This window comes from Portunus trituberculatus, chromosome 41 (genome assembly GCF_017591435.1).
Source record: "Portunus trituberculatus isolate SZX2019 chromosome 41, ASM1759143v1, whole genome shotgun sequence".
Lineage (NCBI taxonomy): Eukaryota > Metazoa > Arthropoda > Malacostraca > Decapoda > Portunidae > Portunus > Portunus trituberculatus.
The window spans coordinates 34,431,393-34,445,351 of NC_059295.1; the positions used below are offsets into that span (position 1 = coordinate 34,431,393).

A 13,959-nucleotide genomic window follows, 5' to 3' on the forward strand; every position below is an offset into this window, starting at 1 on the left:
TGAATCTATTACTCTTTATAATAAACATTTACATCCAATAAAATTTCAAACACATTGCAAATTATATATAGCTCATCCTCCTCAAGCTATCAAATAGATATTTTTTATTCCCTTCTGCAATGTAGGGAAAATCATACTTGACAATTCCTCAAGGCACCAATCTGACCACTGTTGCTCAGCTCACTTAATCTAAATATTTTTAGATACAAGTAACTGTGACTAAATGTTAACTTTGCAATGATATCATGACAAGAAAGACTGTGAAGCAACAACTGTTAAATGGATGCAAACTTACTAAACCACATCTCAGTGATGCTTGTGTTTCACACTGCACATGTCCAATCCACTTACCTCTGCATATAATTCTGCAATAGTATTCCTTGAGGCTCTGGAAGATGTAAATTCTTTAAGACCATGATAAATCTTGCTGATAGTCTTGCAATTCTGGAAATTGAAAAAATACAAAACAATTTCTAATTAATACAACATACCTTTCTTAAGCAAATTTTGATAATATTCACACTTCAAATTCTATCCATAATACTATTAATGCTGCAGTTACAAATACTACTACTTCTCTTACTACTAATCACAAGAAATACTTGGGCACAAGCATGTGTGGGTACTCTTTTAGCATTACCAATGCATGTGTGCACACATGTATGCACACACACATGCACTCACACACACACACACACACACACACACACACACACACACACACACACACACACACACACACACACACACACACACACACACACACACACACACACACATGGAGCATGGAAAAGGTGGAGGAGAAATAGGAATCCAGCAAATAAGGAAAACTTCAAAGCACCGAGAAATGAATATGTTAAGGTGAGGAAGGAAGAGGAAAAGAACTTCGAAAAAGACATTGTCGAAAAATGTAAGGAGCAGCCAAAATTGTTCTATAGATTCATAAATGGAAAAATTAGGCAAAAAGGAACAATAGAAAGGTTAAAAGGAGAGGACGGGATGGTGGAAGACCCAAAAACTATGGCAGAACTATTAAATACAAAATTCCAGGAGGTCTTTACTAAGGAATCCAAATTTGAGAGGCCACAGAGTAATAGAGAGACAATCTATATGAAAGAGATTAAAGTAATCAAGCTTGAAATAAAAGAGTTAATGAAGGAACTGGATGAAGAGAAGGCAATGGGACCAGATGAAGTCTCAGGCAGAATACTGAAAGAATGTAGGGAAGAACTAGCAAGTCCTATATACAACATCATAAAATTCTCAATAGAAAATGGAACAGTACCAGTAGAATGGAAAAGAGCTGAGGTGGTTCCCATATATAAGAGCGGAAGGAAGAAAGACCCTTTAAATTACAGACCGGTATCACTAACTAGTGTAATATGCAAGATGTGTGAAAGAATAATAAAGAAACAATGGATCGAGTTCCTTGAAGACAACAAATTAATATCAAATAGCCAATTTGGTTTTAGAAAAAGACAGTCTTGTGTAACTAATTTATTGAGTTTCTATTCTAGAATAGTTGATAGAGTACAAGAGAGAGAGGGATGGGTTGACTGTATTTGGATTTAAAAAAGGCGTTTGACAAAGTGCCACATGCAAGATTACTGTGGAAGTTAGAGGAGAAGGGTGGCTTAAAAGGAAGCACATTGAGATGGATAGAAAATTATTTGAAGGGGAGAGAAATAAGGACAGTAGTTAAAGATATGAAGTCCAAGTGGAGAGCAGTAGAAAGCGGAGTGCCACAGGGGTCAGTATTGGCACCAATACTTTTCCTCATTTATATTAACGACATGCCAGAAGGAGTGAACAGCTACATAAATCTGTTTGCGGACGATACGAAACTGTGCAGAGTTATAAAGCAAAAGGAGGATTGTGAAATACTGCAAGAAGACCTAAATAAGATCTGGGAATGGAGTAAGAAGTGGGAAATGGAATTCAATGTGAACAAAAGCCATGTCATGGAAATGGGAAAGAGTGAAAGACGACCTGTGGGAATCTATAAGATGGGAGATGGAGTAGAACTGGAGAAAGTCAAAAGGAAAAGGACTTAGGAGTGACGATGGAAGAAAACAATCAACCAGTAAGCCATATTGATAGAATTTTTAGAGAAACATATAATTTGCTAAGGAATATTGGAGTAGCATTTCACTACATGGACAAAGAAATGATGAAGAAATTGATAAGTACTATAATAAGACCCAGATTGGAATATGCAGGAGTAGTGTGGACCCCTCATAAAAAAAAACACATAAGAAATTGGAGAGACTACAAAAATGGCTACAAGAATGGTTCCAGAATTTGAAGGGATGACATATGAGGAGAGACTAAAGGCTATGGATCTACCAACCCTGGAACAAAGAAGGAGAGAGGAGACCTGATACAAGTTTATAAATTGATCAACGGAATGGACCAAGTGGATAATGAGAAACTGATCCTGAGAGAAGAATATGACATCCAAGCACAAGATCGCATAGTAAAAAGCTGAGAAAGGAAGATGTCTGAGAGATATTAAAAATATAGTTTCCCGCAGAGATGTATTGAGACATGGAACAGTTTGGATGAAGAAGTAGTGTCTGCAACGAGTGTGCATACTTTTAAAGTAAGATTGGATAAGTGTAGATATGGAGACGGGGCCACACGAGCATAAAGCCCAGGCCCTGTAAAACTACAACTAGGTAAATACACACACACACACACACACACACACACACACACACACACACACACACACACACACACACACTAGGAGCTTATGAAGAAGGCAAAAGTAGACCATTAAAATTTAAATTAAAGTCTCAGGTGGCAGCCGAGGCCTTGCTGAGGAGGGCCTGGAAACTTAAAGACTACGAGGAAAACAAAACAATTTACATAAGAAGAAATATGACACAGGAGGAAAGAATGAAAAATGAGATAGCTTGTAACTGAAGTGAGAGAGAAGAATGAGGAAAGAACCGAGAGGAAAAGACCAAGTTTTTTTGGAGGATGAGAAATGGGAGGCTGAAGAAGTGGTGGATAAAACAGACGGAATAGACAGTACACAGACTGAAACATGGAAGAAAGAGATTAGGAATGGAATTCAAGTGACATACACGAATATAGAAGGATTTCTATCTAAAAGGCTAGAAATGTATGGATTACCTAAGAAACAGTGAACCAGACATAATGTGTGTGGTGGAAACAAAGTTAACCCTTTTTGGGGCAGATTACCAGAAATGGTAACTTAAATTAGCGTAATAAATGGCGTCCCCACATCTCCACTAGACTTGCTATACTCGGTATAATATCCCTACACCAATCAGCAAAGGTTAGGCTATGTCGTCACTCGTGACATCACGGCTTCCAACCAATCAACAACAGCTCAGGTGTGTGCAAACTTCAGTCACCCTCGAGATGACACAGAGTGCGGATATGCGTCACTACCTTGTTCCATTCCCAAGGTTCTTTCTTCATAACCAGTGATGGTAAGTTGATGCAATTAACACATTATAAAGTTGAATAGTTGTACTAAGTGTTAGGATAAGTGTCATATGCATACTCCTTGGGGAAATTAGCAAGACCTTAGCTGAAAAAATTGTCAACCTAAAAATGGTCATATGACCTGATCATCTAAATCATTGTCACATGCTGGTATGACTAAAATTGATCATATGACACGAGCATCTAAGTACACATGCCATGTCAGGATGCACCATTAATGATCATATGCCCTCACCATGTAGTGACCATGCGATACATATTTTATTCTAATAATAATGTGTTATTTTATTAACTTATTTTTAGCTTTTACCAGTTTAATTTGTTTGTTATAATGTTATGGCATGTATGGAAGTACTATAAGAACTGCAGAAATGTAATTAGTAATTAAATTATTTGGTGATTTATTTAGTTGGTATGATAGATTTCTTAGAAATAAGTGTATACATAATGGTGTACTGGTATATTTATATCCATTTTATCTTACATCTGTCTACCCGGATGTTCTACGGAGGGAGGGGGACCGCTATCATCCCAACCAACCCTGCAGTTAGTGACGATGAGAAGGAATATGACGAGAATGAGGACGACGATGACGTTACAGAATATATTAACCATAAATAGATACTAGAGTCAATTGGGCCCCAGCACCAGTAGAAGGGGGTCTGCTATGCCTGCACTGGAGGTTCTGGAGGATGATGAGGAAGATGAGGACTATGAGGAAGAGGAGAAGAGAGACAAAGTTGCAGAGCCATAAGCCAAGAAGCCAAGGGGGAAGTCGCAAGCCAGGCCAACCACTTGGAAGAAGGTTGACATAAATTACACACCCCTATCTGAGTATGTGCACACTCCTCCAGAGTACATTCACTCTCCATTCCATTACTTCAGCAAATTCTTCAGCCTGGAGGTCATGGAACACATAACTTACCAGAAATGTATGAAGAAGAAAGACATCAACACCACCTTCAAGACCACATCAGATAAGGTGATGAACTTTGTGGCTATCCTACTATATATGGGGATCATACCAGCAAATGCAGTGGAAGACTACTGGTCTATGAGGACCAGGATCCCTCAGGTGGCAGACCTCATGTCATCTAAGAGGTTCTGGCTGATGAAGAGGCTTATACACTTTAACGACAACTCTAATACCCCTGGCTCTATCGACAGATTCTTCAAAGTCCGACCACTGTTCACTTTCTTGAGTACTGCCTTCAGGAAAGAGGCACAAACCCCCAGGCAGTCTGTGGATGAGATCATGGTGGCCTATAAAGGCAAGAAAGCTGGAAACCTGAGGCAATACATCCAGAACAGGCCACACAAATGGTGATTCAAATTGTTTGCTAGGGCATCAGAGGATGGCTTCCTCTAGACATGATATTGTACCAAGGGGAACCCACACTCCAGGCCCATGGTGTCCCTCTGACTTTTGAATAGAAAAGCCTGGGTAAGATCAGTAAGATAGTTTCTGTCCTGGCCAGTACCATGTCATATTCATCCACCACAACAATATTTGCTGACAACTACTTCACAAGTCTGGAAATCGTGCAGTACCTCAAGGAAAAGGACTGTAGGTACACTGGGACAGCCAGGGAATGTCGAATTGGCAGGCCTCCACTAAAGACCGTCAAGGAGATGGAAAAGAAAAGTATCCCGAGGGGTACCATGGACTATGCCACTAGTGACGACGGGATCCTGGTAGTCAGGTGGAAAGACAACAAGGTTGTCACTTTGCTATCAAATGACCTGGGGATAGAGCCCATTTCTGGTATCAGCCGGTACTGCAGTGACACCAAGCAGAGAAAGGAGGTGACTTGTTCTTCAGTAATCAAGAACTACAATGCCAACATGGGTGGCATTGACAAAAGCGACATGCTAGTCCATTTCTTCAAAACCCCCACGAAGTCTAAAGGTGGACTTACACTTGTTATACCATCGACATTAGTGTAACCAATGCCTGGCTCCTGTATGGGGGACTGCAAGGCTCTTGGTGAACAATCTAATCTGTCAAAAGATTTGACTTCAAGTTTTCTGGTGTGAGAGAAAAGGTCAATGACAAGTGACAAAGGTCTTTAGTCTAGTCCTCAGAACTGTTGAGGTAAGCCTGTGAGGACACAGAAGTCACAATGATAAGTAGAGGTTTGACCTTACCCTCTTCCATGCCCCTGTTCACAGCAGCCGCCAGACCTGCAAGTACTGCAGCAAGAAGGGGAATATCCTGAGATCAAACATAGTCTGCAGTGTCTGCAAGGTCCACCTGTGCCTCAATGCTGATGGCAACTGCTTCATCAAGTACCATGAAACAGTTGCATAAGTGTTCCTTCTTGTATATGAGAACTCTACTGTGGTGATTTAGATAAGTGCCAGTAAAAGTACCTCCGGAAAAATATTTACAAAAATAAGAATTCATGTATTTTTTTACATTTTGTACTGTTTTTTCTTTACAATAAATATTATATGGAATAAATATATCTTTATTTTTCCAAAATTATTATTTTTAATTATTGAGTGTTTAGAAAAATTCTTTCCACACACCGGAAAGGAACTATTTATTATTGAGTGTTTAGAAAAATTCTTTCCACACACCGGAAAGGAACTATTTTTTAGTCACTTTTTTTACCTTGATTTGCATAATAAATATGATTTATTTTCACAAACTCACAGAAGTAAAAACATCTTGTAATACCCTCAGTATTTATGATCAAAGGCTAAAATTTGTTATTTCTAAGTATTTCTAGGAGTGCCTCATAAAGGGTTAAGGCCCGAAATAAAGCTAGATTGGTTTGATGTAAAACACTAAAAAGTATGGAGAAATGATAGAAAGAATAAAGGAGGTGGTGGTATAATGGTTTTTACTTAAAAAGATCTGATAGTGAAGGAGGTGAACTTTAGTAAGGGAAATGAGGAAGTGATAAGTACGCTTATAACAGATGGTAAGAGGGACATTAATATTATAACAGTATACATACCACCCAGAACCAGTGCTTGGAATTATGAACAGTATCAAGTGGTGATGAGAAATACTCTAGACAGAATGAAACAGGAACTCACCAGAAAGGATAGATTGTTGATAGTCTGGGACTTTAATTGTAAGGAAATAGTGTGGGAAGACTACGAAGTGGTGAATGGTTGTGAGTGAGCAGAGGAATTGTTAAACGTAGCAACAAATAACTTGATGACACAGTGGGTGAGATCACCAACAAGGTGCAGGGGACAAGATGTTGCAGCGAGGTTGAATTTGGTATTTACCAGGGGCATCTCCCTAAAAGAGGAAATTGAACATGAATGTCCCTTAGGGAAAAGCGACCATGATGTCCTAAGATTTGAGCTGGATACGGAATTAAGCATGGAAAAGAGTGTGGAGTACAAGGAGGAAAAATTCAATTATGTCAGGGCAAATTATAACCATATAAGAGTTCTTTAATGAAATTGACTGGTTTGTGGTGTACCAGGAAGTGGATATGCAATTGAAATATGATAAATTTATGGATTTATATAACTGTGCTGTGAAGAAGTTTGTGCCATATCACAGAATGAAGACTTTAAATAATAAGCAGTGGTTTAATAGAAATTGTGAAGAAGCAAAAAAGAACAAAGAAAAGGCATGGAAGAAACTTAAAAAAAACAGTGAAGTATTATCAAGAGAAGTCTACAAAACAGCAAGGAATAGATATGTTGAAGTAAGAAGAACATCACAAAAAGGAATATGAACAGAGAGTGGTGGAAAACTGTGATAGTGACCCTAAAATGTTTTACAAATTCATAAATGGAAAATTAAATAAAAGGGAGGCAATAGAAAAGTAAAAGTTAGGGAAGAAATATATGAGGATGCTAGAGATATAGCTGAAATATTGAACAACAACTTTTGCAAAGGGTTTACAAAGGAGGAGCATTTTACAGGAGAAAGGCCTATGGAAATAAAGCAAATGCACGATATCATGGTCACTAAAGAAGATATAAGGAAAATTATAAGTAACTTGGATATTAATAAATCAATGGGGCCTGATGGCATATCTGGGAGGTTGCTGAAAGAATGTAAAAATCAATTGTTGAACCCCAAATTTGATATTGTGGAAACCTCCATACGAACAGGAATAGTCCCAAAAGAGTGGAAAAGGGCTGACATTGTGCCTATATATAAGAATTGAAGTAGAATGGAACCGTTAAATTACAGACCAGTATCATTGACTAATATATTGTGCAAGGTATGTGAAGAAGTAATTAAAGCAAAGTGGCGTGAGTATCTAGAAAGTGAAAACATTCTGAGTGAAAGGCAGTTTGGTTTCAGAAAAGGAAGATCGTGCGTATCCAATTTATTATGTTTTTATTCAAGAGTGACTGACATACTACAACATAGAGGGGGATGGGTGGATGCTATTTACCTGGACTTGAGAAAGGCCTTTGATAAAGTGCCACACAATATATTGATGTGGAAACTAAAGAAGATTGGAGGAGTAAGTGATAAACTAGCAAAATGGATGGAAAATTACTTAGTGGGAAGAGAAATGCGAACAGTGGTGAAAGAAAAGAAGTCAGAGTGGAAAAAGGTAACCAGTGGAGTTCCACAAGGGTCAGTGCTTGGTCCCATCATGTTTTTTATTTATGTTAATGATATGCCAGTAGGAATTGACAGTTACATGAACACGTTTGCGGACGATACTAAAATTATGAGGAGAGTAAAGAATGTGGAAGATTGTAACAAGTTACAGGAAGTTCTTGATAAAATATATGAGTGCAGTAAAGAGTGGCAAATGGAATTTGATATAAACAAGAGCCATGTTATGAAAATGGGAAGAAGTAGATACAGACCAAACAAGGATTACAGGCTGGGTGATGAGAAAATTACAGAGACCAATGAGGAGAAAGACTTAGGAGTAACCATGCAAAACACTCTGTCACCGGAGAAACATATAAACAAGATATTTTGGAAAACATATAACATGCTTCAAAATATTGGTCTTGCATTCCACTACCTAGATGAAGGAATGGTGAAGAAAATACTATGCACTTTAATAAGACCCTAGTTAGAATATGCAGCTTGCGTCTGGTCACCACACATGAAGAAAAATGTGAAGAAGGTGGAAAGGGTACAGAGGCTGGCAACAAGGATGGTACCAGGATTCAAGGAGTTAGACTATGAGGAAAGACTGAGGGAGCTGGGACTGACCACATTAGAAGAGAGAAGAACAAGGGGTGACATGATAACTATGTATAAATTGGTGAACAAGATTGACACACACACACACACAAAGATGTGTTGAGACTTGGAACAGTTTGAGTGAGGAAGTGGTGTCAGCAAAGAGTGTACATAGTTTTAAAGAAAAATTGGATAAGTGTAGATATGGAGACGGGACCACACGAGCATAAAGCCCAGGCCCTGTAAAAATACAACTAGGTAAATACACACAGAGACTGCAGCAGATCAAACAGTGAATTACACACACACACACAAAAAAATATAACTTATTTTTGGAAATATACAAAACTGGGGTCAGGGAATATGTTCCGAAATATAGACCTAAAGAAGAAGGAAAGAAAGATTGGTTTAATGCAAGATGTGCTAGGGCAAAGGAGAAACGAGATGGAGCATGGAAAAGGTGGAGAAGAAACAGAAATCCAGAAAATAAGGAAAACTTCAAAGCAGCAAGAAATGAATATGCTAAGGTGAGAAAGGAAGAAGAAAAGAACTATGAAAAGGACATTGTCGAAAATGTAAGGAACAACCAAAATTGTTCTACAGATTCATAAATGGAAAAATAAGACAAAAAGAAACAATAGAAAGGTTAAAAGGAGAAAACGGAATGGTGGAAGACCCAAAAGTATGGCAGAACTGTTAAATAGTAAATTTCATGAGGTCTTTACTAAGGAATCCAAATTTGAAAGACCACAGGGTAATAGAGAGACTGTCTATATGAAAGAGATTAAAGTAACCAAGCTTGAAATAAAAAGTTGATGACGGAATTGGATGAGGAAAAGGCAATGGGACCGGATGAAGTCTCAGGCAGAATACTGAAAGAATGTAGGAAGAACTAGCAAGTCCAATATACATCATAAAATGCTCAATAGAAAATGGAACAGTGCCAGTGGAGTGGAAAAGAGCTGAGGTGGTTCCCATATATAAGAGCGGAAGGAAGGAAGAACCTTTAAATTACAGACCGGTATCACTAACTAGTGTAATATGCAAGATGTGTGAAAAAGTAATAAAGAAGCAATGGATCGAGTTTCTTGAAGACAACAAAATATTATCAAATAGCCAATTTGGTTTTAGAAAAGGTCGGTCATGTGTGACAAATTTATTGAGTTTCTACTCTAGAATAGTTGATAAAGTACAAGAGAGAGAGGATGGGTTGACTGTATTTATTTAGATCTAAAAAAGGCTTTTGATAAAGTGCCACATGAAAGATTACTATGGAAGTTAGAGGAGAAGGGTGGCTTAAAAGGAAGCACATTGAGATGGATGAAGAATTACTTAAGGGGGAGAGAAATAAGGACGATAGTTAAAGATATGAAGTCCAAGTGGAGAACAGTAGACAGCGGAGTGCCACAGGGGTCAGTATTGGCACCAATACTTTTTCTCGTATATATAAATGACATGCCAGAGGAGTGAACAGCTACATAAATCTGTTTGCGGACGATGCGAAACTGTGCAGAGTCATTAAACAAAAGAGGATTGTGAAATACTACAGGAAGACTTAAACAAGATCTGGAAATGGAGCAAAAATGGGAGATGGAATTCAATGTGGACAAAAGCCATGTCATGGAAATGGGAAAAAGTGAAAGACGACCAGTGGGAATCTATAAGATGGGAGATGGAGTAGAACTAGAAAAAGTAAAAAGGAAAAGGACTTGGGAGTGACAATGGAAGAAAATAATCAACCGGTTAGCCATATTGATAGAATTTTCAGAGAGACGTATAATTTGCTAAGGAATATTGGAGTAGCATTTCACTATATGGACAAGGAAATGATGAAGAAATTGATAAGTACTAAAATAAGACCTAGATTGGAATATGCAGGAGTTGTGTGGACTCCCCATAAAAGAAACACATAAGAAAATTAGAGACTACAAAAATGGCTACAAGAATGGTTCCAGAATTTAAAGGGATGGCATATGAGGAGAGACTAAAGGCAATGGATCTACCAACCTTGGAGCAGAGAAGAGAGAGGGATCTGATACAAGTTTATAAATTGATTAACGGAATGGATGAAGTGGATAATGAGAAACTGATCCTGAGAGAAGAATATGACTTTAGAAGCACAAGATCGCATAGTAAGAAACTAAGGAAGGGACGATGTCTGAGAGATGTTAAAAAATTTAGTTTCCCGCAAAGATGTGTTGAGACTTGGAACAGTTTGAGTGAGGAAGTGGTATCAGCAAAGAGTGTACATAGTTTTAAAGAAAAATTGGATAAGTGTAGATATGGAGACGGGACCACACGAGCATAAAGCCCAGGCCCTGTAAAACTACAACTAGGTAAATACAACTAGGTAAATACACACACACACACCACGTAGTGTAGTGGTTAAGACGCTCGACTCACAATTGAGAGGGCATGGGTTCAAGTCCCAGGAAGTGGCAAGGCAAATGTGCAAGCCTCTTAATGTGTAGCCACTGTTCACCTAGCAGTAAATAGGTACGGGATGTAACTTGAGGGGTTGTGGCCTCACTTTCCCAGTGTGTGGAATGTGTGTTGTGGTCTCAGTCCTACCCAAAGATCGGTCTATGAGCTCTGAGCTCGCTCCATAATGGGGAAGGCTGGCTGGGTGACCAGCAGACGACCGTGATGGTGAATTACACACACACACACACACACACACACACACACACACACACACACACACACACACACACACACACACACACACACACACACACACACACACAGCATAGTGTAGTGGTTAGCACGCTCGACTCATAATCGAGAGGGCTTCGAGTCCCGGGAAGTGGCGAAGCAAATGGGCAAGCCTCTTAATGTGTGGCCCCTGTTCACCTAACAGTAAATAGGTACGGGATGTAACTCGTGGAGTTGTGGCTTTGCTATCCCGGTGTGTGGAGTGTGTTGTGGTCTCAGTCCTACCCGAAGATCGGTCTATGAGCTCTGAGCTCGCTCCGTAATGGGGAAGACTGGCTGGGTGACCAGCAGGCGACCGAGGTGAAGTGAATTACACACACATAAAAACACTGTAGGGTAAGATGAGCAAGGAAAAGAGAGACATTGAGGATTTCCAACCAGGAGGCAGGTATGATACCAAAGAAAGAATGCAGCAGGATGAATATGTTGATGAGGGAGAGGGGACATTTGGAGGGTTTGGTACGGCAACCACTGCCCTCCATAAGAGAATGTTAATGCTAGAAAGGAAAGTGGATAAGTGAATAAAAGAGAGTATGGGAATAAAAGAGAATGAAGAACAGGATAGAGAGTGTCAGAAGAATTTGAAAGAAAGGATAAAAAGAATGGAAGAAAATGAGGCAAAGCTAATCGCAGAAAACGAGGAACTTAAAAAGGAATTGCCCAAGTATAAGAAACAATTGGAGGAAGGAATCGGTAAAGTCGAGAAAGAAAAAGAGAATCTGAAAGATCTGGTAAACAAGGAAGAGGAGAGAGTACAGGAAGTGATTAAGAAAGAAGTACATGCATGGAGAGTCCAAGATAAGAAAGACAAGGATAATTTTCAGGTGATACAGGAACAGATAAAAGAAAGAGACGAGAATATGGCAAAAAAAAAAGGTATGAGTCATTAAGGAAAAAGAAAATCTAGTAAGGGAAATTGCAGAAAAGAAAAAGAGTGTAATCAATTTTGGACTGAAAGAAAATAATGTGAAATATAGACCAAGAAGGGAAAAAGAGGAAATGAAATCTGTCAAAGACCTACTAAAGAAACTAAATGACAAGGATAGATAGAAGTTAGAGGAGTAGAAGAAATCCACAGAATGGGACCATATCAGTCAGACCAATTAAGTTACTACTAAAATCACAGAAAGCCACAGAAGAAATATTATATAGAACAACAAAACTTAGAGAAACAGAAGGTTGCAAGGACATATATATATATATATATATATATATATATATATATATATATATATATATATATATATATATATATATATATATATATAAAGAAAAATAGAAATGAGGAATAAAGGAAGAGACACAACGAATTGGTAGCAGAAGCAAGGCAAAAAAAATAATGAAAGGTCAGAGGAGGAGGAGAAGGCATTTTTTTCAGAGAGTTCTAGGAGACAGGATAAAGAAATGGTATATAAAAGAGAAGGAAGAATACAAGGTGGAATAAATTTAACTAAAAGTGATAAGAGCAAGAGATTAAAAATGATGTATACAAACATAGATGGGGTTTTATCAAGTAAATTAGAATTAAGAGACTACATAAAGAAAGAAGAACTGGATATTGTGTGCCTGGCTGAAACAAAATTAAGTGAGGCAATAAAAATAGACATAGATAATAGGTATAATGTATGGAGGAGAGACAAAGTGGGTAAAGGACGAGGGGGAGTCATGATAATGTTAAGAAGAGATGGTGGTAAACCAAGTGGAGTGTGGGGAAGGAAAAGCAGAAGTACTATATGTTAAGATGCATATTAATAAAAAAAAGAGTTAACAATCATTGGAGCAAATGTGCCACCAAAAACAAATTCATGGACCAATCAAGAATATAAAGACATGATAGATGACACAATAAGGAGTCTGACAAGAGTCATTAAAGAAAGGAGAAAAGTGATATTAGTAGGAGATTTCAACTGTAAGGAGGTGGACTGGGAAAATTATGAAAGTGGTATGGGAGAAAAAGCCTAGGGAGAAAGATTCCTGAATCTAATGATAGATAATATGATGGACCAAAGAGTAAAAGAAAACACAAGATTCAGAGCAAACGACAAGCCGGCGAGATTGGACCTGGTTTTTACAAGGGGAGTACAAATGAATGATGATATAAGATATAAATGCCCATTGGGAAAGAGTGACCATGTAATATCATAAATGGATATAGAGGAGGGAAAGGAAAATAGAGACAAATCATACAAAGGAGACCGATTAAATTACAGAAAGGCTGATACTGAGAATCTCAAGAACTATTGCAAAAACGTTAACTGGGAGGAGATGGAGAATTCAGAGAGGGTGCAAGAGAAATATAACATATTTTTGGAAATTTACAAAACAGGAGCCAGTGAATATGTTCCAAAATATAAACCTAAAGAAGAAGGAAAGAAAGATTGGTTTAAACGCAAGGTGTGCTAGGGTAAAGGAGAAAAGAGATGGAGCATGGAAAAGCTGGAAGAGAAATAGAAATCCAGGAAATAAGGAAAACTTCAAGATAGCGAGAAATGAATATGTTAAGGTGAGGAAGGAAGAGGAAAGAAACTATGAAAAGGATATTGTCGAAAAATGTAAGGAGCAACCAAAATTGTTCTACACATTCATAAATGGAAAAATAAGGCAAAAAGAAACAATAGAAAGATTAAAAG

The 13,959-nt window shown here is 38.1% G+C and overlaps 2 protein-coding genes across 2 annotated transcripts in view; one reads left to right on the forward strand and one right to left on the reverse strand.

Moving 5' to 3' along the window:
* The window catches only part of LOC123516711 (protein SERAC1-like), a 39,842-nt gene that overhangs the window by 15,385 nt on the left and 10,498 nt on the right, over window positions 1-13,959 (reverse strand). The window contains exon 7 of the mRNA XM_045276311.1: window positions 352-444. Coding sequence (XP_045132246.1) covers window positions 352-444 — 93 coding nt within the window. The remainder of the gene's footprint in view (window positions 1-351; window positions 445-13,959) is intronic.
* On the forward strand, window positions 2,939-4,976 carry LOC123516465. The gene has a single exon (XM_045275777.1). The coding sequence runs from the start codon at window positions 4,388-4,390 to the stop codon at window positions 4,805-4,807; it is 420 nt and encodes a 139-aa protein (XP_045131712.1). The 5' UTR covers window positions 2,939-4,387; the 3' UTR covers window positions 4,808-4,976.